Source organism: Aphelocoma coerulescens, unplaced genomic scaffold, assembly GCF_041296385.1.
Source record: "Aphelocoma coerulescens isolate FSJ_1873_10779 unplaced genomic scaffold, UR_Acoe_1.0 HiC_scaffold_251, whole genome shotgun sequence".
In the NCBI taxonomy this organism is placed as follows: domain Eukaryota; kingdom Metazoa; phylum Chordata; class Aves; order Passeriformes; family Corvidae; genus Aphelocoma; species Aphelocoma coerulescens.
The window spans coordinates 93,737-118,988 of NW_027183595.1; the positions used below are offsets into that span (position 1 = coordinate 93,737).

General features: G+C 60.1%; 1 protein-coding gene across 1 annotated transcript; it reads right to left on the bottom strand.

The window, feature by feature from the left end:
* Nucleotides 1-379: 379 nt before the first annotated feature.
* On the bottom strand, nt 380-23,297 carry LOC138101359 (multiple epidermal growth factor-like domains protein 8). Its single transcript, XM_068999156.1, has 10 exons — nt 23,259-23,297; nt 22,529-22,739; nt 16,900-17,114; nt 15,839-15,901; nt 10,431-10,725; nt 8,057-8,219; nt 6,071-6,139; nt 5,701-5,938; nt 2,949-3,119; nt 380-568 (listed from the first exon to the last, which is right to left on the bottom strand). Exons 1-10 carry the CDS (start codon nt 23,295-23,297, stop codon nt 434-436), a joined length of 1,599 nt encoding a protein of 532 aa, XP_068855257.1. The 3' UTR covers nt 380-433.
* Nucleotides 23,298-25,252: the final 1,955 nt, after the last annotated feature.

The window sequence follows — 25,252 nt, forward strand, 5'->3', positions numbered from 1 at the left end:
TCACCTGGTGCAGGTGCCATCCAGCATGAAGTACCCGGGCCGGCAGGGGTCTCACCCCTGGCACAGTGTCTCACTCACCCCTGGCACAGTGCCTCACCTGGCACAGGTACCACTCACACCTGGCACAGGTATCACTCACCTGGCACAGGTATCACTCACCCGGCGCAGGTGGCACTCACCTGGTGCAGGTGCCATCCAGCATGAAGTACCCGGGCCGGCAGGGGTCTCACCCCTGGCACAGTGTCTCACCTGGCACAGGTGGCACTCACCTGGCACAGGTATCACACCTGGCACAGTGTCTCACCTGGCGCAGGTGGCACTCACCTGGCGCAGGTGGCACTCACCTGGTGCAGGTGCCATCCAGCATGAAGTACCCGGGCCGGCAGGGGTCTCACCCCTGGCACAGGTGGCACTCACCTGGCGCAGGTGGCACTCACCTGGTGCAGGTGCCATCCAGCATGAAGTACCCGGGCCGGCAGGAGTCGCAGCGCTCGCCCACGCTGTTGTTCTGGCAGCCCACGCACACGGCCTGCGCCTCGCCCGGGCCCTCGGCCACCCACGTGGGGATCTGACGGGGGCGCCCGCCGCGCTCAGGTGTGTGCCCAGGTGTGCCCAGGTAACGCCCAGGTGTGCCCATGTAACTCCCAGGTGTGCCCAGGAAACTCCCAGGTGTGCCCAGGTTAACTCCCAGGTGTGCCCAGGAAACTCCCAGGTGTGCCCAGGAAACTCCCAGGTGTGCCCATTTAACTCCCAGGTGTGCCCACTTAACTCCCAGGTGTGCCCAGGTGTGTGCCCACGTGTATGCCCATCTAACGCCCAGGTGTGCCCATGTAACTCCCAGGTGTGCCCAGGCAGCTCCCAGGTGTGCCCAGGTAACGCCCAGGTGTGCCCATGTAACTCCCAGGTGTGCCCAGGCAGCTCCCAGGTGTGCCCAGGTGTGTGCCCACGTGTATGCCCAGGCAGCTCCCAGGTGTGCCCAGGAGACTCCCAAGTGTGCCCAGGTAACGCCCAGGTGTGCCCAGGAGACTCCCAGGTGTGCCCAGCTAACGCCCAGGTGTGCCCAGGTAACTCCCAGGTGTGCCCATGTAACTTCCAGGTGTGCCCAGGAAACTCCCCGGTGTGCCCATTTAACTCCCAGGTGTGCCCAGGTATCTCCCAGGTGTGCCCATGTAACTTCCAGGTGTGCCCAGGTAACTCCCAGGTGTGCCCATCTAACTCCCAGGTGTGCCCATGTAACTCCCAGGTGTGCCCAGGTTAACTCCCAGGTGTGCCCAGGTAACTCCCAGGTGTGCCCCGGTGTATGCCCAGATGACTCCCAGGTGTGCCCAGGTAACTCCCAGGTGTGCCCAGGTGTGCCCATGTAACGCCCAGGTGTGCCCATGTAACTCCCAAGTGTGCCCAGGTTAACTCCCAGGTGTGCCCAGGTGTGTGCCCAGATAACTCCCAGGTGTGCCCAGATAACTCCCCGGTGTGCCCATTTAACTCCCAGGTGTGCCCAGGTATCTCCCAGGTGTGCCCATGTAACTTCCAGGTGTGCCCATGTAACTCCCAGGTGTGCCCAGGTAACTCCCAGGTGTGCCCAGGTAACGCCCAGGTGTGCCCAGGTAACTCCCAGGTGTGCCCATGTAACTCCCAGGTGTGCCCAGGTAATGCCCAGGTGTGCCCAGGTAACTCCCAGGTGTGCCCTTTTAACTCCCAGGTGTGCCCAGGTAACTCCCAGGTATGCCCAGGTAACTCCCAGGTGTGCCCAGGTAACTCCCAGGTATGCCCAGGCAGCTCCCCAGTGTGCCCATGTAACGCCCAGGTGTGCCCAGGTAACTCCCAGGTGTGCCCAGGTAGCTCCCAGGTGTGTGCCCAGGTAACTCCCAGGTGTGTGCCCAGGTGTGCCCAGTTGAGTTCCCAACCCCCCGGCTCCCCAGGTGACTCCCTGCCCCTCCCAGGTGTGCCCAGGTTCCCCAGGTAACTCTCAGGCGTGCCCAGCTGTGCCCAGGTGTGTCCCTGCCCCTCCCAGGTGTGCCCAGGTGAGTCCCTGCCCCTCCCAGCTGTGCCCAGCTGTGCCCAGGTGCGTCCCCACGCCCCGCAGGTGCGTCCCCACCCCCTCCCAGCTGTCCCCAGGTGCGTCCCCACCCCCTCCCAGCTGTGCCCAGGTGTGCCCAGGTGAGTCCCTGCCCCTCCCAGCTGTGCCCAGCTGTGCCCAGGTGAGTCCCCACGCCCCCCAGGTGCGTCCCCGCCCCCCCAGCTGTGCCCAGCTCTGCCCAGGTGTGTCCCCAGCCCCCCCAGGTGTGTCCTGCCCCCACCCAGCTGTGCCCAGGTGAGTCCCCGCCCCCCCAGGTACCCCCAGCTGTGCCCAGGTGTGTCCCCAGCCCCCCCAGGTGCGTCCACACCCCCTCCCAGCTGTGCCCAGGTGTGTCCCCACGCCCCCAGGTGTGTCTCGCCCCCTCCCAGCTGTGCCCAGGTGAGTCCCTGCTCCTCCCAGCTGTGCCCAGCTGTGCCCAGGTGTGTCCCCACCCCCCCAGGTATCCCCAGGTGTGTCCCCAGCTGTGCCCAGGTGTGTCCCTACCCCCCCAGGTATCCCCAGGTGTGTCCCCAGGTGTCCCCAGGTGAGTCCCTGCCCCCCCAGGGGAGTCCCTGCCCCTCCCAGCTGTCCCCAGGTGCGTCCCCACCCCCTCCCAGCTGTGCCCAGGTGCGTCCCCACCCCCTCCCAGCTGTGCCCAGCTGTGCCCAGGTGCGTCCCCACGCCCCCCAGGTGCGCCCCCGCCCCCTCCCAGGTGTCCCCAGGTGAGTCCCCGCCCCCCCAGATATCCCCAGCTGTGCCCAGGTGAATCCCCGCCCCCCCCAGCTGTGCCCAGCTGTGCCCAGGTGCGTCCTCGTGCCCCCCAGGTGCGTCCCCACGCCCCCCAGGTGCGTCCCCGCGCCCCCCAGGTGCGTCCCCGCCCCCCGGCGCTCACCAGGTGCGGCTCCAGGGGGTACCTGCGGGGGTCGCCGCGGTGCCGCTCCAGCTCGGCGCGGCTGACGCAGACGTCGGCGCGGTGGCGGCAGAAGGAGCGGCAGGGCAGGCAGGTGCCCCCCCCCAGCGCCGAGCCCACGAACAGCGGGCGGCAGCGCTGGCACTGCGGGCCCTGCGCAGGTGAGGGCGCGGGGTCACCGAGGGGAGCTCAGGTGAGCCCAGGTGAGCCCAGGTGAGCTCAGGAGGTCACAAAAGGGAACCCAGGTGAGCTCAGGTGGTCACAAAAGGGAACCCAGGTGAGCCCAGGTGAGCTCAGGAGGTCACCAAGGGGAGCCCAGGTGAGCCCAGGTGAGCCCAGGTGGTCACAAAAGGGAACCCAGGTGAGCCCAGGTGGTCACAAAAGGGAACCCAGGTGAGCCCAGGTGAGCTCAGGTGAGCCCAGGTGAGCTCAAAAGGTCACCAAGGGGAGCCCAGGTGAGCCCAGGTGAGCTCAGGAGGTCACAAAAGGGAACCCAGGTGAGCCCAGATGAGCTGAGAGGGTCACCAAGGGGAGCCCAGGGGAGCCCAGGTGAGCCCAGGTGAGCTCAGGTGAGCTCAGGAGGTCACAAAGAGAACCCAGGTGAGCCCAGGTGAGCTCAGGTGAGCTCAGGAGGTCACCAAGGGGAGCCCAGGTGAGCTCAGGTGGTCACAAAAGGGAACACAGGTAAGCCCAGGTGAGCTCGGGTGAGCTCAGGTGAGCCCAGGAGGTTACAAAAGAGAGCCCAGGTGAGCCCAGGTGAGCCCAGGTGAGCCCAGGTGAGCTCAGAAGGTCACAAAAGGGAGCCCAGGTGAGCCCAGGTGAGCTCAGGAGGTCACCAAGGGGAGCCCAGGTGAGCCCAGGTGAGCTCAGGTGAGCTCAGGTGAGCTCAGGAGGTCACAAAAGGGAACCCAGGTGAGCTCAGGGGAGCTCAGGAGGTCACCAAGGGGAGCCCAGGTGAGCCCAGGTGGTCACAAAAGAGAACCCAGGTGAGCTCAGGTGAGCCCAGGTGAGCTCAGGAGGTCACCAAGGGGAGCCCAGGTGAGCCCAGGTGAGCCCAGGTGAGCTCAGAAGGTCACCAAGGGGAGCCCAGGTGAGCCCAGGTGGTCACAAAAGGGAACCCAGGTGAGCCCAGGTGAGCTCAGGTGAGCTCGGGTGAGCTCAGGTGAGCTCAGGTGAGCTCAGGAGGTCACAAAGAGAACCCAGGTGAGCCCAGGTGAGCTCAGGTGAGCTCAGAAGGTCACCAAGGGGAGCCCAGGTGAGCCCAGGTGAGCCCAGGTGAGCTCAGGAGGTCACAAAAGGGAACCCAGGTGAGCTCAGGTGAGCTCAGGAGGTCACCAAGGGGAGCCCAGGTGAGCTCAGGTGGTCACAAAAGGGAACACAGGTAAGCCCAGGTGAGCTCGGGTGAGCTCAGGTGAGCCCAGGAGGTTACAAAAGAGAGCCCAGGTGAGCCCAGGTGAGCCCAGGTGAGCCCAGGTGAGCTCAGAAGGTCACAAAAGGGAGCCCAGGTGAGGCCAGGTGAGCTCAGGAGGTCACCAAGGGGAGCCCAGGTGAGCCCAGGTGAGGCCAGGTGAGCCCAGGTGAGCTCAGGAGATCACAAAAGGGAACCCAGGTGAGCTCAGGTGAGCTCAGGAGGTCACCAAGGGGAGCCCAAGTGAGCTCAGGTGAGCTCAGGAGGTCACAAAAGGGAGCCCAGGTGAGCTCAGGTGAGCTCAGGAGGTCACCAAGGGGAGCCCAGGTGAGGCCAGGTGAGCTCAGGAGGTCACCAAGGGGAGCTCAGGTGAGCTCAGGTGAGCTCAGGTGAGCTCAGGAGGTCACAAAAGGGAACCCAGGTGAGCCCAGGTGAGCTCAGGAGGTCACCAAGGGGAGCCCAGGTGAACCCAGGTGAGCTCAGGAGGTCACCAAGGGGAGCCCAGGTGAGGCCAGGTGAGCTCAGGAGGTCACCAAGGGGAGCCCAGGTGAGCCCAGGTGAGCTCAGGAGATCACAAAAGGGAGCCCAGGTGAGGCCAGGGGAGCCCAGGTGAGCTCAGGAGGTCACAAAAGGGAACCCAGGTGAGCCCAGGTGAGCTCACGAGATCACAAAAGGGAGCTCAGGTGAGCCCAGGAGATAGAGAAGGGAGCTCAGGTGAGCTCAGCTGATCCCAGGTGAGCTCAGGTGAGCCCAGGAGGCCACAAAAGAGAGCCCAGGTGAGCTCAGGTGAGCTCAGGTGAGCCCTGCCCTGGCTCACCCACGCCCCTCCCACCTCCGTCCCACCCCCCAGGACCTCACCTGGTGGCCAGGGGACCCCCCTGAGCCCACCTGAGCCCCCCATAGCCCACCTGAGCCCCGCAGACCCCACCTGGTGGCCAGGTGAGCTCCCCACAGCCCCCCTGAGCCCACCATAGCCCCCCATAGACCACCGTATCCCCCCCTAGCCCACCTGGTGGCCAGGTGAGCCCCCCATAGCCCACCTGAGCCCCCCCTAGCCCCCCGTAGCCCCCCCTAGCCCCCCTGGTGCCCAGGTGAGCCCCCCATAGCCCCCCGTAGCCCCCCAGACCCCACCTGGTGGCCAGGTGAGCCCCCCATAGCCCCCCTATAGCCCCCCAGACCCCACCTGGTGGCCAGGTGAGCCCCCCATAGCCCCCCGTAGCCCCCCTGGTACCCACCTGAGCCCCCCAGAGCCCCCCAGAGCCCACCTGGTGGCCAGGTGAGCTCCCCATAGCCCCCCGTAGCCCCCCGTAGCCCCCCCGTGCTCACCTGGGTGTTGTTCATGCACCTGAGGCAGGTGTCCCTGGCGCCGGGCCCGGCGCAGTCGCTGTGCCCGTTGCAGGCGCAGGGCACGGCGCAGTCGGCGCCCACGAAGCCGAAGTGGCAGCGGCACCTGTCGGGCTCCAGGCAGGTGCCGTTGGCACAGCCCTGGCGGCACACGGGGCGGCACTCACCTGTGCGGCTGGGAAACGGCACCGACCCGTTACCTGGGGGCACCTGGGGGCACCTGGGGGCACCTGGGGGCACCTGGGGGCACCTGAGATCCCTATCCTTAATCTAGAGCACACCTGGGCACACCTGGGCACACCTGGGGCACACCTCAGTTGGCTCAGGCACACCTGGGCACACCTGGGCACACCTGTCGGGCTCCAGGCAGGTGCCGTTGGCACAGCCCTGGCGGCACACGGGGCGGCACTCACCTGTGCGGCTGGGAAACGGCACCGACCCGTTACCTGGGGGCACCTGGGGGCACCTGGGGGCACCTGGGGGCACACCTGAGATCCCTATCCTTAATCTAGAGCACACCTGGGCACACCTGGGGCACACCTGAGTGAGCTCAGACACACGTGGGCACACCTGAGATCCCTATCCTTAATCTAGAGCACACCTGGGCACACCTGGGGCACACCTGGGGCACACTTGAGTGAGCTCAGACACACCTGGGCACACCTGGGTTGGCTCAGGCACACCTGGGCACACCTTGGATGTGTCCCAGCCCCCCCCAGGTGTGTCCCAGCCCCCCCAGGTGTGTCCCTCACCTTTCCCCTCCCCCCCAGGTGTGTCCCTCACCTTTCCCCTCCCCCCCAGGTGTGTCCCTCACCCCCCCAGATGTGTCCCCTCCCCCCCAGGTGCCCCCCTCACCTTTCCCCTCCCCCCCAGGTGTGTCCCTCACCTGTCCCCTCCCCCCCAGGTGCCCCCCTCACCTTTCCCCTCCCCCCAGGTGCCCCCCTCACCTTTCCCCTCCCCCCCAGGTGTGTCCCTCCCCCCCCAGATGTGTCCCCTCCCCCCCAGGTGCCTCCCTCACCTGTCCCCTCCCCCCCAGGTGCCCCCCTCACCTTTCCCCTCCCCCCCAGGTGCCTCCCTCACCTTTCCCCTCCCCCCCAGGTGTGTCCCTCACCTTTCCCCTCCCCCCCAGGTGCCCCCCTCACCTTTCCCCTCCCCCCCAGGTGCGTCCCTCACCTTTCCCCTCCCCCCCAGGTGTGTCCCTCACCTTTCCCCTCCCCCCAGGTGCCTCCCTCACCTTTCCCCTGCCCCCCAGGTGTGTCCCTCACCCCCCCAGGTGCGTCCCTCACCTGTCCCCTCCCCCCCAGATGTGTCCCCTCCCCCCCCAGGTGTGTCCCTCACCTTTCCCATCCCCCCCCAGGTGCCTCCCTCACCTTTCCCCTCCCCCCTAGGTGTGTCCCTCACCCCCCCAGGTGTGTCCCTCACCTGTCCCCTCCCCCCCAGGTGTGTCCCAGCCCCCCCCAGATGTGTCCCCTCCCCCCCAGGTGTGTCCCAGCCCCCCCCAGATGTGTCCCCTCCCCCCCAGGTGTGTCCCTCACCTTTCCCCTCCCCCCCAGGTGCCTCCCTCACCTTTCCCCTCCCCCCCAGGTGCCTCCCTCACCTGTCCCCTCCCCCCCAGGTGTGTCCCTCACCTGTCCCCTCCCCCCCAGGTGCCCCCCTCACCTTTCCCCTCCCCCCCAGGTGCCCCCTCACCTGTCCCCTCCCCCCCAGGTGCCCCCCTCACCTTTCCCCTCCCCCCCAGGTGTGTCCCCTCCCCCCCAGGTGCGTCCCTCACCTTTCCCCTCCCCCCCAGGTGTGTCCCTCACCTGTCCCCTCCCCCCAGGTGCCCCCCTCACCTGTCCCCTCCCCCCCAGGTGTGTCCCCTCCCCCCCCAGGTGTGTCCCTCACCTTTCCCATCCCCCCCCAGGTGCCTCCCTCACCTTTCCCCTCCCCCCTAGGTGTGTCCCTCACCCCCCCAGGTGCGTCCCTCACCTGTCCCCTCCCCCCCAGGTGTGTCCCAGCCCCCCCCAGATGTGTCCCCTCCCCCCCAGGTGTGTCCCTCACCTTTCCCCTCCCCCCCAGGTGCCTCCCTCACCTTTCCCCTCCCCCCTAGGTGTGTCCCTCACCCCCCCAGGTGCGTCCCTCACCTGTCCCCTCCCCCCCAGGTGTGTCCCAGCCCCCCCCAGATGTGTCCCCTCCCCCCCAGGTGTGTCCCTCACCTTTCCCCTCCCCCCCAGGTGCCCCCCTCACCTGTCCCCTCCCCCCCAGGTGCCTCCCTCACCTTTCCCCCCCCCCCCAGGTGCCTCCCTCACCTGTCCCCTCCCCCCCAGGTGTGTCCCCTCCCCCCCAGGTGCCCCCTCACCTGTCGGCAGCGTAGCCGGCCCGGCAGGTGCAGCTGAAGCCGTCGGGCAGGTCCCGGCACACCTGGCTGGGGCCGCACGTGTGGTGCCCGTTCTCGCACTCGTCCTCGGGGGGGCAGCTCAGGAAGGCCCAGACCCCCCCGGCGCCGCAGGCCTGGGTCACACCTGGCACAGGTAACCCGGAAGTTGAGCCCGGAATTCCCCAAATTCCCCAAATTCCACCCAAAAATGAAAAAAAAATCACGAAATAGTGAAAAAAACAGGAAATTCCCCCAAAAAACGGCCCCAAAACCCCCCCCAGGAAGGCCCAGACCCCCCCGGCGCCGCAGGCCTGGGTCACACCTGGCACACCTGGGGGGCACACCTGGCACAGGTAACCCGGAAGTGAGCCCAGAATTCCCCAAATTCCCAAAAATTCCACCCAAAAATGAAAAAAAAATCACGAAATAGCGAAAAAAAGGAGAAATTCCCCCAAAAAATGGCCCCAAAACCCCCCCAGGAAGGGCCAGACCCCCCTGGCGCCACAGGTGTGGGGCACACCTGGGCACACCTGTGGGTCACACCTGGCACAGGTGATCTGGAAGTGAGCCCGGAATTCCCCAAATTCCCCAAATTCCACCCAAAAATGAAAAAAAATATCACGAAATAGTGAAAAAAACGGGAAATTCCCCCAAAAAACGGCCCCAAAACCCCCCCCAGGAAGGGCCAGACCCCCCCTGGCACCGCAGGTGTGGGGCACACCTGGCACAGGTAACCCGGAAGTGAGCCCGGAATTCCCCAAATTCCCAAAAATTCCACCCAAAAATGAAAAAAAAATCACGAAATAGTGAAAAAAGGAGAAATTCCCCCAAAAAACGGCCCCAAAACCCCCCAAATTCCCCCCAAAATCCACTCCCCGCCACCCAAACCGAAGCCCCCCGCCTCAAATCCCCCCCAAATCTCTTTAAACCCCCCAAACCCCCCCCAAACCGAAGCCCCCCGACCCAAATCCCTCCCCAAAGCCCCTTTAAATCCCCCCAAACCCCCCCAAACCGAAGCCCCCGACCCCAAACCCCCCAAAACCCCCCCAAACCGAAGCCCCCCGACCCCAAATTCCCCCAAACCCCTTTAAACCCCCCCCAAACCGAAGCCCCCCGACCCCAAATCCCCCCCAAACCCCTCTAAACCCCCCCAATCCCCCCCAAAATGAAGCCCCCCGACCCCAAACCGAAGCCCCCGACCCCAAACCCCCCCAAACCGAAGCCCCCCGACCCCAAACCCCCCCAAACCCCCCCAAACCGAAGCCCCCGACCCCAAACCCCCCAAAACCCCCCCAAACCGAAGCCCCCCGACCCCAAAATCCCCCCAAACCCCTTAAAACCCCCCCAAACCTCCCCAAACCGAAGCCCCCCGACCCCAAACCCCCCCAACCCCCCCCAACCGAAGCCCCCGACCCCAAACCCCCCCAACCCCCCCCAACCGAAGCCCCCGACCCCAAACCCCCCCAAATTCCCCCTGAACCGAAGCCCCCCGACCCCAAACCCCCCCCAAACCGAAGCCCCCCGACCCCAAACCCCCCCAACCCCCCCCAAACCGAAGCCCCCCGACCCCAAACCCCCCCCAAACCGAAGCCCCCGACCCCAAACCCCCCCAACCCCCCTCAAACCGAAGCCCCCTGACCCCAAACCCCCCCCAACCGAAGCCCCCGACCCCAAACCCCCCCAAATTCCCCCTGAACCGAAGCCCCCCGACCCCAAACCCCCCCCAAACCGAAGCCCCCCGACCCCAAACTCCCCCAACCCCCCCCAAACCGAAGCCCCCTGACCCCAAACCCCCCCCAACCGAAGCCCCCGACCCCAAACCCCCCCAAATTCCCCCTGAACCGAAGCCCCCCGACCCAAATCCCCCCCAAACCCCTCTAAACCCCCCCAAATCCCCCAAACCGAAGCCCCCCGACCCCAAACCCCTTTAAACCCCCCCCAAACCGAAGCCCCCCGACTCCAAACCCCCCCAAACCCCCCCAAAACCAAAGCCCCCTGACCCCAAAATCCCCCCAAACCCCTCTAAACCCCCCCAACCCCCCCCAAACCGAAGCCCCCCGACCCCAAACCCCCCCAAACCCCCCCAAAACCGAAGCCCCCTGACCCCAAAATCCCCCCAAACCCCTCTAAACCCCCCCAACCCCCCCCAAACCGAAGCCCCCCGACCCCAAACCCCCCCAAACCCCCCCAAAACCGAAGCCCCCTGACCCCAAAATCCCCCCAAACCCCTCTAAACCCCCCCCAACCCCCCCCAAACCGAAGCCCCCCGACCCCAAACCCCCCCCCAAACCCCCCCCCAAACCGAAGCCCCCCGCCCCCCCCAAGGGACCCCGAGCCCCCCTCCCCAAATTCTCACCGTGCCGGGGGCCGCTGAGCCCCCCCTCGAGGCAGCGGCCGCCCCCGTTGTGCCCCCCCCGGGCGCACCACCCGCAGCGGGGCCGCCGCAGGCACTGGGAGCACTGGGAGGCCCCGGCGCAGTCGGGGGGGGGGCAGCGCTCGGGGACCCCTCCCCCACCGGCGGGGGAGACCCCCGGGACCCCTCCCCCACCTGCGGGGGGGGTGCCGGAGGCGCCGACCCCTCCCCCACCGCGGAGGAGGCGGCCGCAGCCCCCGGCCAGGCAGCGCAGGGGGGCGAAGCTGGGGCTGAGGCACTGCGGGGGGAAAGAAGGGGTTAAAGATCCCCGAAATCGCCGGCAATTGCCCCAAACGCCAGCCCAAAAAACGCCGAGTTGGGAGAGAGACAGAAAATCCCCAAAATGTCCCCAAATAAACCCCAAAACACCCCCAAAACCCATCTAAAACACCCAAAAATACCCCCGGAACCTCAAAACACCAAAACTGCCTAAAAACCCCCAAAAATCCCCAAAAAATCCCCCCAAAAAATCCCCCAAAAACCCAAAAAAAATCCCCAAAAAAATCCCCAAAAAATCCCCCAAAAAATCACCCAAAAAATCCCAAAAGAGCCCCAAAAATCCCCCAAAATTTCCCAAAAAATTCCAAAAAAACCCCCAAAAATACCCAAAAAATCCCCTAAAAACTACCAAAAAATCCCCAAAATTCCCCAAAAAATTCCCAAAAAATCCTCAAAAAATTCCCAAAAAATTCCCAAAAAAGCCCCCCCAAAAAAGCCCCAGAAAATTTCCCCAAAGAGCCCCAAAAAGGCCCCGAGAGCCCCAAAAGGGCGCCGGGAGGAGGCGGCCGCAGCCCCCGGCCAGGCAGCGCAGGGGGGCGAAGCTGGGGCTGAGGCACTGCGGGGGGAAAGAAGGGGTTAAAGATCCCCGAAATCGCCGGCAATTGCCCCAAACGCCAGCCCAAAAAACGCCGAGTTGGGAGAGCGACAGAAAATCCCAAAATGTCCCCAAATAAACCCCAAAACACCCCCAAAACCCATCTAAAACACCCAAAAATACCCCCGGAACCTCAAAACACCAAAACTGCCTAAAAACCCCCAAAAATCCCCAAAAAATCCCCCCAAAAAATCCCCCAAAAACCCAAAAAAAATCCCCAAAAAAATCCCCAAAAAATCCCCCAAAAAATCACCCAAAAAATCCCAAAAGAGCCCCAAAAATCCCCCAAAATTTCCCAAAAAATTCCAAAAAAACCCCCAAAAATACCCAAAAAATCCCCTAAAAACTACCAAAAAATCCCCAAAATTCCCCAAAAAATTCCCAAAAAATCCTCAAAAAATTCCCAAAAAATTCCCAAAAAAGCCCCCCCAAAAAAGCCCCAGAAAATTTCCCCAAAGAGCCCCAAAAAGGCCCCGAGAGCCCCAAAAGGGCGCCGGGAGGAGGCGGCCGCAGCCCCCGGCCAGGCAGCGCAGGGGGGCGAAGCTGGGGCTGAGGCACTGCGGGGGGAAAGAAGGGGTTAAAGATCCCCGAAATCGCCGGCAATTGCCCCAAACGCCAGCCCAAAAACCCCGGAGTTGGGAGAGCGACAGAAAATCCCCAAAATACCCCCAAATAAACCCCAAAAAAACCCCAAAAAAACCCAAAAAACCCAGAATCACAATAACTACAGAGACACCAAAAAAGCCCAAAAAATTCCCAAAAAATCCTCAAAAAATCCCCCCCAAATCCCCAAAAAACTCCAAAAAAATCCCCAAAAACCTCCCAAAAAAAACCCCAAAATTCCCCAAAAAATTCCCCAAAAATCCCCAAAAAATCCCAAAAGAGCCCCAAAATTTCCCAAAAAATTCCAAAAAAAACCCCAAAAAATCCCCCAAAAACCCAAAAAAATCCCCAAAAAGGACCCAAAAAAATCCCCCAAAAAATCCCAAAAGAGCCCCAAAAATCCCCCAAAATTTCCCAAAAAATTCCAAAAAAACCCCCAAAAATACCCAAAAAATCCCCCAAAAATTCCCAAAAAATCCTCAAAAAATCCCCAAAAAACTCCCAAAAATTCCCCAAAAAATTCTCAAAAAATTCCCAAAAAAGCCCCCCAAAAAAGCCCCAGAAAATTTCCCCAAAGAGCCCCAAAAAGGCCCCGAGAGCCCCAAAAGGGCGCCGGGAGGAGGCGGCCGCAGCCCCCGGCCAGGCAGCGCAGGGGGGCGAAGCTGGGGCTGAGGCACTGCGGGGGGAAAGAAGGGGTTAAAGATCCCCGAAATCGCCGGCAATTGCCCCAAACGCCAGCCCAAAAAACTCCCAAAAAACCCCCAAAATTCCCCCAAAAATTCCCAAAAAAATCCTCAAAAAATTCCCAAAAAACTCCCAAAAAAATCCCCCAAATTCCCCAAAACATTCCCAAAAAATCCTCAAAAAATCCCCAAAAAACTCCCAAAAATTCCCCAAAAAAATCCCAAAAAATTCCCAAAAAATCCTCAAAAAACCCCCAAAAAACTCCCCAAAACCCCCCAAAATTTCCCAAAACATTCCCAAAAAATCCTCAAAAAATCCCCCAAAAACTCCCAAAAAATCCCCAAAATTCCCCAAAACATTCCCAAAAAATCCTCAAAAAATCCCCAAAAAACTCCCAAAAAATCCCAAAAATTTCCAAAAAAATTCCCAAAAAATTCCAAAAAAATCCTCAAAAAATTCCCAAAAAACTCCCAAAAAACCCCCAAAATTCCCCAAAACATTCCCAAAAAAATCCTCAAAAAATTCCCAAAAAAGCCCCCAAAAAGCCCCAGAAAATTTCCCCAAAGAGCCCCAAAAAGGCCCCGAGAGCCCCAAAAGGGCGCCGGGAGGAGGCGGCCGCAGCCCCCGGCCAGGCAGCGCAGGGGGGCGAAGCTGGGGCTGAGGCACTGCGGGGGGAAAGAAGGGGTTAAAGATCCCCGAAATCGCCGGCAATTGCCCCAAACGCCAGCCCAAAAAACGCCGAGTTGGGAGAGAGACAGAGAGCCCCAAAATGTCCCCAAAAAGCCCCCCAAAACACCCCCAAAACCCATCTAAAACACCCAAAAATACCCCCGGAACCTCAAAACACCAAAACTGCCTAAAAACCCCCAAAAATCCCCAAAAAATCCCCCCAAAAAATCCCCCAAAAACCCAAAAAAAATCCCCCAAAAAATCCCCAAAAAATCCCCCAAAAAATCACCCAAAAAATCCCAAAAGAGCCCCAAAAATCCCCCAAAATTTCCCAAAAAATTCCAAAAAAACCCCCAAAAATACCCAAAAAATCCCCAAAAAACTACCAAAAAATCCCCAAAATTCCCAAAAAAATTCCCAAAAAATCCTCAAAAAATTCCCAAAAAATTCCCAAAAAAGCCCCCCCAAAAAAGCCCCAGAAAATTTCCTCAAAGAGCCCCAAAAAGGCCCCGAGAGCCCCAAAAGGGCGCCGGGAGGAGGCGGCCGCAGCCCCCGGCCAGGCAGCGCAGGGGGGCGAAGCTGGGGCTGAGGCACTGCGGGGGGAAAGAAGGGGTTAAAGATCCCCGAAATCGCCGGCAATTGCCCCAAACGCCAGCCCAAAAACCGCCGAGTTGGGAGAGCGACAGAGAGCCCCAAAATACCCCCAAATAAACCCCAAAACACCCCCAAAAAAAAACCAAAAAACCCAGAATCACAATAACTACAGAGACACCAAAAAAGCCCAAAAAATTCCCAAAAAATCCTCAAAAAATCCCCCCCAAATCCCCAAAAAACTCCAAAAAAATCCCCAAAAACCTCCCAAAAAAAACCCCAAAATTCCCCAAAAAATTCCCCAAAAATCCCCAAAAAATCCCAAAAGAGCCCCAAAATTTCCCAAAAAATTCCAAAAAAAACCCCAAAAAATCCCCCAAAAACCCAAAAAAATCCCCAAAAAGGACCCAAAAAAATCCCCCAAAAAATCCCAAAAGAGCCCCAAAAATCCCCCAAAATTTCCCAAAAAATTCCAAAAAAACCCCCAAAAATACCCAAAAAATCCCCCAAAAATTCCCAAAAAATCCTCAAAAAATCCCCAAAAAACTCCAAAAAATTCCCCAAAAAATTCTCAAAAAATTCCCAAAAAAGCCCCCCAAAAAAGCCCCAGAAAATTTCCCCAAAGAGCCCCAAAAAGGCCCCGAGAGCCCCAAAAGGGCGCCGGGAGGAGGCGGCCGCAGCCCCCGGCCAGGCAGCGCAGGGGGGCGAAGCTGGGGCTGAGGCACTGCGGGGGGAAAGAAGGGGTTAAAGATCCCCGAAATCGCCGGCAATTGCCCCAAACGCCAGCCCAAAAAACTCCCAAAAAACCCCCAAAATTCCCCCAAAAATTCCCAAAAAAATCCTCAAAAAATTCCCAAAAAACTCCCAAAAAAATCCCCCAAATTCCCCAAAACATTCCCAAAAAATCCTCAAAAAATCCCCAAAAAACTCCCAAAAATTCCCCAAAAAAATCCCAAAAAATTCCCAAAAAATCCTCAAAAAACCCCCAAAAAACTCCCCAAAACCCCCCAAAATTTCCCAAAACATTCCCAAAAAATCCTCAAAAAATCCCCCAAAAACTCCCAAAAAATCCCCAAAATTCCCCAAAACATTCCCAAAAAATCCTCAAAAAATCCCCAAAAAACTCCCAAAAAATCCCAAAAATTTCCAAAAAAATTCCCAAAAAATTCCAAAAAAATCCTCAAAAAATTCCCAAAAAACTCCCAAAAAACCCCCAAAATTCCCCAAAACATTCCCAAAAAAATCCTCAAAAAATTCCCAAAAAAGCCCCCAAAAAGCCCCAGAAAATTCCCCCAAAGAGCCCCAAAAAGGCCCCGAGAGCCCCAAAAGGGCGCCGGGAGGAGGCGGCCGCAGCCCCCGGCCAGGCAGCGCAGGGGGGCGAAGCTGGGGCTGAGGCACTGCGGGGGGAAAGAAGGGGTTAAAGATCCCCGAAATCGCCGGCAATTGCCCCAAACGCCAGCCCAAAAAACGCCGAGTTGGGAGAGCGACAGAAAATCCCAAAATGTCCCCAAATAAACCCCAAAACACCCCCAAAACCCATCTAAAACACCCAAAAATACCCCCGGAACCTCAAAACACCAAAACTGCCTAAAAACCCCCAAAAATCCCCAAAAAATCCCCCCAAAAAATCCCCCAAAAACCCAAAAAAAATCCCCAAAAAAATCCCCAAAAAATCCCCCAAAAAATCACCCAAAAAATCCCAAAAGAGCCCCAAAAATCCCCCAAAATTTCCCAAAAAATTCCAAAAAAACCCCCAAAAATACCCAAAAAATCCCCTAAAAACTACCAAAAAATCCCCAAAATTCCCCAAAAAATTCCCAAAAAATCCTCAAAAAATTCCCAAAAAATTCCCAAAAAAGCCCCCCCAAAAAAGCCCCAGAAAATTTCCCCAAAGAGCCCCAAAAAGGCCCCGAGAGCCCCAAAAGGGCGCCGGGAGGAGGCGGCCGCAGCCCCCGGCCAGGCAGCGCAGGGGGGCGAAGCTGGGGCTGAGGCACTGCGGGGGGAAAGAAGGGGTTAAAGATCCCCGAAATCGCCGGCAATTGCCCCAAACGCCAGCCCAAAAACCGCCGAGTTGGGAGAGCGACAGAAAATCCCCAAAATACCCCCAAATAAACCCCAAAAAAACCCCAAAAAAACCCAAAAAACCCAGAATCACAATAACTACAGAGACACCAAAATGTCCCAAATAAACCCAAAAACACCCCAAAAAAAACCCCCCAAAAAACCCCAAAAAACCCCAGAATCATAAAAACTACAGAGACCCCAAAATGTCCCAAATAAACCCAAAAACACCCCAAAAAAAACCCCCCCAAAAAAACCCAGAATCACATAAACTACAGAGCCCCCCCAAAAATCCCCAAAAAAGCCCCAAAACACCCAAAAAAGCCCCAAAACACCCCAAAAAATCCCAGAATGACAAAAACTACAGAGACACCAAAAAAAGCCCAAAAAGGACCCAAAAAATCCCCCAAAAAATCCTCAAAAAATCCCCAAAAAACTCCCCAAAATTCCCCAAAAAATTCCCAAAAACTCCTCAAAAAATTCCCAAAAAACTCCCAAAAAACCCCCCAAATTCCCCAAAACATTCCAAAAAAATCCAAAAAAAATCCCCAAAAAACTCCCAAAAAATCCCCAAAAATCCCCCAAAAATCCCTCAAAAATTCCTAAAAAATTCCCAAAAAACCCCTAAAAACCCCCAAAAAATCCCCAAAAAATCCCCCCAAAATGCCCAAAAAACCCCCAAAAAACCCCCAAAATCCCCAAAAATTCCCCAAAAATCCCTCAAAAATTCCTAAAAAATTCCCAAAAAACCCCCAAAAAATTCCCCCAAAAATTCCCAAACAAACCGCAAAAAATCCCCCAAAAAATCCCCCAAATCCCAAAAAATTCCCCAAAAAATCCCCAAAAAATCCCCCAAAAATCCCCAAAAAATCCCCAAAAACCCCCCAACCCCCCCAACCCCCCCCAACCCCCCGCTCCCCGCCGCCTCACCTGGCCGAGCGCCAGGCTCCAGAGGCAGTGCTGCCAGCCGCCGTCGGCGCCGGGCGCTGCCAGGCAGGCGCCGCAGGTGCGGTGCAGGTGGCACGGCGCGGGGCACGGCAGCGGCGGCGCCGACTCCACGGGCATGGGCGACACGTTCAGCAGCGAGTGGCTGAAGCACGTCCAGTCGTAGGTGGGCTGCACGCTCAGGATGCGCCGCGTCTCACCTGGGCACAGGTGCGGGCACGGGTGAGCTGGCACAGGTGAGCGGGCACGGGTAATGGGTGCGGGGAGCCCCCCCAGTTTGGCCTCACTGGGTTTTACTGGTTCTTACTGGGCCCCAGTTCGTGCCAGACTCACGCTCAGGATGCGCCGCGTCTCACCTGGGCACAGGTGCGGGCACAGGTGAGCTGGCACAGGTGAGCGGGCACGGGTAATGGGTGCGGGGAACCCCCCCAGTTTGGCCTCACTGGGTTTTACTGGGTCTTACTGGGCCCAGATTCACGCTCAGGGTGGCTCTGGCCTCACCTGGGCTCACCTGGGCACAGGTGCGGGCACAGGTGCGGGCACAGGTGAGGGCACAGGTGAGGGCACAGGTGAGTATGGACAGGTAACGGGCACAGGGAGCCCCCCCAGTTTGGCCTCATTGGGTTTTACTGGTTCTTACTGGGCCCAGATTCACGCTCAGGGCGGCTCTGGGCTCACCTGGGCACAGGTGCGGGCACAGGTGAGGGCACAGGTGCGGGCACGGGGCAGCGGGCACAGGTGAGCGGGCACGGGTAATGGGTGCGGGGAACCCCCCCAGTTTGGCCTCACTGGGTTTTACTGGTTCTTACTGGGCCCAGACTCACGCTCAGGGTGGCTCTGGGCTCACCTGGGCTCACCTGGGCACAGGTGCGGGCACAGGGCAGCGGGCACAGGTGAGTATGGACAGGTAATGGGCACAGGGAGCCCCCCCAGTTTGGCCTCACTGGGTTTTACTGGTTCTTACTGGGCCCTAAAGCACCCCCAGGCCGGTGGCTGAAGGCTCAGGGTGGCTCAGGGCTCACCTGGGCACAGGTGAGGGCACAGGTGAGGGCACAGGTGGGGGCACAGGTGAGCGGGCACAGGTAATGGGCACAGGGAACCCCCCCAGTCTGGCCTCACTGGGTTTTACTGGTTCTTACTGGGCCCAGACTCCCGCTCAGGGTGGCTCAGGGCTCACCTGGGCACAGGTGCGGGCACGGGGCAGCGGGCACAGGTGAGTATGGACAGGTAATGGGTGCGGGGAGCCCCCCCAGTTTGGCCTCACTGGGTTTTACTGGGTCTTACTGGGCCCAGATTCACGCTCAGGGTGGCTCTGGCCTCACCTGGGCTCACCTGGGCACAGGTGCGGGCACAGGTGCGGGCACAGGTGAGGGCACAGGTGAGTATGGACAGGTAATGGGCACAGGGAGCCCCCCCAGTTTGGCCTCACTGGGTTTTACTGGTTCTTACTGGGCCCAGACTCATGCTCAGGGTGGCTCAGGGCTCACCTGGGCTCACCTGGGCACAGGTGCGGGCACGGGGCAGCAGGCACAGGTGAGTATGGACAGGTAATGGGCACAGGGAGCCCCCCCAGCTTGGCCTCACTGGGTTTTACTGGTTCTTACTGGGCCCTAAAGCACCCCCAGGCCGGTGGCTGAAGGCTCAGGGTGGCTCTGGGCTCACCTGGGCACAGGTGCGGGCACAGGTGAGGGCACAGGTGGGGGCACAGGTGAGCGGGCACAGGTAATGGGCACAGGGAACCCCCCCAGTTTGGCCTCACTGGGTTTTACTGGTTCTTACTGGGCCCAGACTCCCGCTCAGGGTGGCTCAGGGCTCACCTGGGCACAGGTGCGGGCACAGGTGAGCTGGCACAGGTGAGCGGGCACGGGTAATGGGTGCGGGGAGCCCCCCCAGTTTGGCCTCACTGGGTTTTACTGGTTCTTACTGGGCCCCAGTTCGTGCCAGACTCACGCTCAGGATGCGCCGCGTCTCACCTGGGCACAGGTGCGGGCACAGGTGAGGGCACAGGTGAGTATGGACAGGTAATGGGCACAGGGAACCCCCCCAGTTTGGCCTCACTGGGTTTTACTGGGTCTTACTGGGCCCAGATTCACGCTCAGGGTGGCTCTGGCCTCACCTGGGCTCACCTGGGCACAGGTGCGGGCACAGGTGCGGGCACAGGTGAGCTGGCACAGGTGAGGGCACAGGTGAGTATGGACAGGTAATGGGTGCGGGGAGCCCCCCCAGTTTGGCCTCACTGGGTTTTACTGGTTCTTACTGGGCCCAGACTCACACTCAGGGTGGCTCAGGGCTCACCTGGGCACAGGTGCGGGCACAGGTGAGCTGGCACAGGTGAGTATGGACAGGTAACGGGCGCAGGGAGCCCCCCCAGCTTGGCCTCACTGGGTTTTACTGGGTTTTACTGGGCCCTAAAGCACCCCCGGGCCAGTGGCTGAAGGCTCAGGGTGGCTCAGGGCTCACCTGGGCTCAGGTGAGGGCACGGGGCAGCGGGCACAGGTGAGCTGGCACAGGTAATGGGCGCGGGGAACCCCCCCAGTTTGGCCTCACTGGGTTTTACTGGTTCTTACTGGGCCCCAGTTCGTGCCAGACTCACGCTCAGGATGCGCCGCGCCTCACCTGGGCACAGGTGCGGGCACGGGTGGGGGCACAGGTGAGTATGGACAGGTAACGGGCGCAGGGAGCCCCCCCAGTTTGGCCTCACTGGGTTTTACTGGTTCTTACTGGGCCCCAGTTCGTGACAGACTCACGCTCAGGATGCGCCGCGTCTCACCTGGGCACAGGTGCGGGCACGGGGCAGACGGCACAGGTGAGTGGGCACAGGTGAGCGGGCACAGGTGAGTGGGCACAGGTGGGGGCACAGGTGAGCGGGCACAGGTAATGGGCACAGGGAGCCCCCCCAGTTTGGCCTCACTGGGTTTTACTGGTTCTTACTGGGCCCAGACTCCCGCTCAGGGCGGCTCTGGGCTCACCTGGGCACAGGTGCGGGCACAGGTGAGGGCACAGGTGAGGGCACAGGTGAGTATGGACAGGTAATGGGTGCGGGGAGCCCCCCCAGTTTGGCCTCACTGGGTTTTACTGGTTCTTACTGGGCCCCAGTTCGTGCCAGACTCACGCTCAGGATGCGCCGCGTCTCACCTGGGCACAGGTGCGGGCACAGGTGAGGGCACAGGTGAGTATGGACAGGTAATGGGTGCGGGGAACCCCCCCAGTTTGGCCTCACTGGGTTTTACTGGTTCTTACTGGGCCCAGACTCCCGCTCAGGGCGGCTCAGGGCTCACCTGGGCTCAGGTGAGCTCCCCCAGGGGACGGGAACCCCCCCAAAATCCCCCCCAAATCTCCTCAGATCCCTCCTGAAGACCCCAAACCTTCCCCAAATCCCCCCAAATCCTCCCCAAATCCCCCCAAACCTTCCCCAAATCCCCCCAAATCTTCCCCAGATCTTCCCCAAATCCCCCCAAACCTTCCCCAAATCCCCCAAACCTTCCCCAAATCCTCCCCAAATCCCCCCAAACCTTCCCCAAATCCCCCTCAAATCCCCCCAAATCCTCCCCAAATCCCCCCCAAATCTTCCCCAAACCTTCCCCAAATCCCCCCAAATCCTCCCCAAATCCCCCCCAAACCTTCCCCAAATCCCCCCAAATCTTCCCCAGATCCCCCCCAAATCTTCCCCAAACCTTCCCCAAATTCCCCCCAAATCCTCCCCAAATCCCCCCAAACTCCCCCAAAATTCCCCGAAAAGCCCCAAATTTTTTTGCCCACCCATCCCCTTGAACTGCCGGGACCACCCCAAATCCCCCCCTAAACTCCCCCAAAGAGCCCCAAATCCCCCCCAGACCCCCTGAAATCCCCCCCAAACCCCCCAAATCCCCCCTAAACTCCTCCAGACCCCCCCAAATCCCCCCCAAACCCCCTCCCACCTCTCCCAAATCTCCTCAAATCCCCCCAAATCCTCCCCTAAACTCCCCTAAAACCCCCCAAATCCCCCCTAAACTCCCCTAAAACCCCCCAAAAGCCCCAAACGCCTCCAAATCTCCCCCTAAACTCCCCCAAATCCCCCCAAACCCCCTCCCACCTCCCCCAGACCCCTCAAATCCCCCCAAACCCTTCCAAACCCCCCCTAAACTCCCCCAAAATCCCCCCTAAACTCCCCGAAATCTCCCCCAAACCCCCCAAATCCCCCCTAAACTCCCCCAGACCCCCCCAAATCCCCCCTAAACTCCCCCAAACCCCCCCAGGAGCCCCCTCCCCACTGACCCGTCCTCTTGAACTGCCGGGTCCACACGCAGCGCCCGGCGGCCGCGCACCGGGGACCACCCCAAACCCCCTAAATCCCCCCAAACTGCCCCAAATCCCCCCAAAACTCCCCTCAAATCCCCCCTAAACTCCCCCAAATCCCCCCTAAACTCCCCCTAACTCCCCCCCAAATCCCCCCAAACTCCCTCCCACCTCCCCCAGACCCCCTCAAATCCCCCCTAAACTCCCCCAGACCCCCTCAAATCCCCCCAAACCCCCCCAAATCCCCCCCAAACTGCCCCAAATCCCCCCTAAATCCCCCCCAGGAGCCCCCTCCCCACTGACCCGTCCTCTTGAACTGCCGGGTCCACACGCAGCGCCCGGCGGCCGCGCACCGGGGACCACCCCAAACCCCCCCAAATGCCCCAAATCCCCCCCAAACCCCCTCAAATCCCCCCTAAACTCCCCCTAACTCCCCCCCAAATTCCCCCAAACCCCTTCCCACCTCTCCCAGACCCCCTCAAATCCCCCCTAAACTCCCCCAGACCCCCTCAAATCCCCCCTAAGCCTTCCAAATCCCCCCTAAACTGCCCCCCAAATTCCCCCTAAACTCCCCCAAACTCCCCCAAATCCCCCCTAAACTTGCCCAAATCCCCCCCAAATCCCCCCCAAAGCCCCCCAGCAGCCCCCTCCCCACTGACCCGTCCTCTTGAACTGCCGGGTCCACACGCAGCGCCCGGCGGCCGCGCACCGGGGACCACCCCAAACCCCCCCAAAATGCCCCAAACTCCCCTCAAATCCCCCCTAAACTCCCCCAAATCCCCCCTAAACTCCCCCTAACTCTCCCCTAAATCCCCCCAAACTCCCTCCCACCTCCCCCAGACCCCCTCAAATCCCCCCTAAACTCCCCCAGACCCCCTCAAATCCCCCCTAAGCCTTCCAAATCCCCCCTAAACTGCCCCCCAAATTCCCCCTAAACTCCCCCAAACCCCCCCTAAACTTGCCCAAATCCCTCCCAAATCCCCCCCAAAGTCCCCCAGCAGCCCCCTCCCCACTGACCCGTCCTCTTGAACTGCCGGGTCCACATGCAGCGCCCGGCGGCCGTGCACCGGGGACCACCCCAAACCCCCCCAAAATGCCCCAAATCCCCCCCAAACCCCCTCAAATCCCCCCTAAACTCCCCCAAATCCCCCCTAAACTCCCCCAAATCCCCCCAAATCCTCCCCTAAACTCCCCCAGACCCCCTCCAAGCTCCCCCAAATCCCGCCTAAACTCCCCCAGACCCCCTAAACTCCCCCAAACTCCCCCAAATCCCCCCCAAACTGCCCCAAATCCCCCCAAATCCCCCCCAAACCCCCCCCGGAGCCCCCTCCCCACTGACCCGTCCTCTTGAACTGCCGGGTCCACATGCAGCGCCCGGCGGCCGCGCACCGGGGGCAGTCGGGGGCCCCGCACGAGGCCTCGGAGCAGTTCTGGGGGGCGAAGATCTCGCGCTGGTTGATGCGGCAATCGTTCTCGCGGCGGCAGCTGCCCCCGGCCCCGATGCACGCGCCCTCGGGGCAGTTGGTGCACCACTTGCACGGAGGGGGGCCCTGGGGGGCACAAAACCCCCATTTCAGGGGGGGTTGGGGGAAAAAAAACGGGATTTCAGGGGGGTTTGGGGAAAAAAACGGGATTTCAGGGGGGTTTGGGGAAAAAAAATGGGATTTCAGGGGGGTTTGGGGAAAAAAATTGGGATTTCAGGGGGGTTTGGGGAGGTTTTGGGGGTCTCAGAGAGGTTTTGGGGAGGTTTCGGGGGTCTCAGAAGGTCCTGAGTGTCTGAAATTGGGATTTCAGGGGGTTTTGGGGAGGTTTTGGGGGTCTCAGAGGGGTTTTGGGGAGGTTTTGGGGGTCTCAGAGAGGTTTTGGGGAGGTTTTGGGGGTCTCAGAAGGGATTTGGGGAGGTTTTGGGGGTCTCAGAGGGGTTTGGGGAGGTTTTGGGGGCTCTCAGAAGGTCCTGGCTGTCCGAAATTGGGATTTCAGGGGGTTTGGGGAGGTTTTGGGGGTCCCAGGGGTGTTTTGGGGGGTCCCTGGCCCCGATGCACGCGCCCTCGGGGCAGTTGGTGCAGCACTTGCACGGAGGGGGGCCCTGGGGGGCACAAAACCCCCATTTCAGGGGGGTTTGGGGGAAAAAAACGGGATTTCAGGGGGGTTTGGGGAAAAAAATTGGGATTTCAGGGGGGTTTGGGGAGGTTTTGGGGGTCTCAGAGGGGTTTTGGGGAGGTTTTGGGGGTCTCAGAAGGGATTTGGGGAGGTTTTGGGGGTCTCAGAGGGGTTTTGGGGAGGTTTTGGGGGTCTCAGAGGGGTTTTGGGCATCTCAGAAGGGATTTGGGGAGGTTTTGGGGGTCTCAGAGAGGTTTTGGGGAGGTTTTGGGGGTCTCAAAAGGGATTTGGGGAGGTTTTGGGGGTCTCAGAAGGGTTTTGGGGAGGTTTTGGGGGTCTCAGAAAGGATTTGGGGAGGTTTTGGGGGTCTCAGAGAGGTTTTGGGGAGGTTTTGGGGGTCTCAGAAGGGATTTGGGGAGGTTTTGGGGGTCTCAGAAGGTCCTGAGTGTCTGAAATTGGGATTTCAGGGGTTTTGGGGAGGTTTTGGGGGTCCCAGGGGTGTTTTGGGGGGTCCCTGGCCCCGATGCACGCGCCCTCGGGGCAGTTGGTGCAGCACTTGCACGGAGGGGGGCCCTGGGGGGCACAAAACCCCCATTTCAGGGGGGTTTGGGGGAAAAAAACGGGATTTCAGGGGGGTTTGGGGAAAAAAATTGGGATTTCAGGGGGGTTTGGGGAAAAAAATTGGGATTTCAGGGGGTTTTGGGGAGGTTTTGGGGGTCTCAGAAGGTCCTCACTGCCAAAAATCCGGATTTCAGGGGGGTTTGGGCAAAAAAATTGGGATTTCAGGGGGATTTGGGGAGGTTTTGAGGGTCTCAGAGAGGTTTTGGGGAGGTTTTGGGGGTCTCAGAAGGTCCTGAGTGTCTGAAATTGGGATTTCAGGGGTTTTGGGGAGGTTTTGGGGGTCCCAGGGGTGTTTTGGGGGGTCCCTGGCCCCGATGCACGCGCCCTCGGGGCAGTTGGGGCAGCACTTGCACGGAGGGGGGCCCTGGGGGGCACAAAACCCCCATTTCAGGGGGGTTTGGGGGAAAAAAAACGGGATTTCAGGGGGGTTTGGGGAAAAAAATTGGGATTTCAGGGGGGTTTGGGGAGGTTTTGGGGGTCTCAGAAGGGATTTGGGGAGGTTTTGGGGGTCTCAGAAGGGTTTTGGGGAGGTTTTGGGGGTCTCAGAAGGGATTTGGGGAGGTTTTGGGGGTCTCAGAGAAGTTTTGGGGAGGTTTTGGGGGTCTCAGAAGGGATTTGGGGAGGTTTTGGGGGTCTCAGAGGGGTTTTGGGGATGTTTTGGGGGTCCCAGGGGTGTTTTGGGGGGTCCCTGGCCCCGATGCACGCGCCCTCGGGGCAGTTGGTGCAGCACTTGCACGGAGGGGGGCCCTGGGGGGCACAAAACCCCCATTTCAGGGGGGTTTGGGGAAAAAAAACGGGATTTCAGGGGGGTTTGGGGAAAAAAATTGGGATTTCAGGGGGTTTTGGGGAGGTTTTGGGGGTCTCAGGGGGTTTTGGGGAGGTTTTGGGGGTCTCAGAAGGTCCTGAGTGTCTGAAATTGGGATTTCAGGGGGTTTTGGGGAGGTTTTGGGGGTCTCAGAGGGGTTTTGGGGAGGTTTTGGGGGTCTCAGAGAGGTTTTGGGGAGGTTTTGGGGGTCTCAGAAGGGATTTGGGGAGGTTTTGGGGGTCTCAGAGGGGTTTGGGGAGGTTTTGGGGGCTCTCAGAAGGTCCTGGCTGTCCGAAATTGGGATTTCAGGGGGTTTGGGGAGGTTTTGGGGGTCCCAGGGGTGTTTTGGGGGGTCCCTGGCCCCGATGCACGCGCCCTCGGGGCAGTTGGTGCACCACTTGCACGGAGGGGGGCCCTGGGGGGCACAAAACCCCCATTTCAGGGGGGTTTGGGGGAAAAAAACGGGATTTCAGGGGGGTTTGGGGAGGTTTTGGGGGTCTCAGAGAGGTTTTGGGGAGGTTTCGGGGGTCTCAGAAG

Coding starts and splice junctions, on each gene's coding strand:
- LOC138101359 (XM_068999156.1), bottom strand. CDS start 23,297: ATGGGGGTTTTGTGCCCCCCAGGGCCCCCCTCCGTGCAA. Junction 8,220..10,430: donor GCTCAGCGGCCCCCGGCACG/GTGAGAATTTGG, acceptor TACCTGTGCCAG/GTGTGACCCAGGCCTGCGGC. Junction 569..2,948: donor ACCCCCTGGAGCCGCACCTG/GTGAGCGCCGGG, acceptor CGCCCCCGTCAG/ATCCCCACGTGGGTGGCCGA.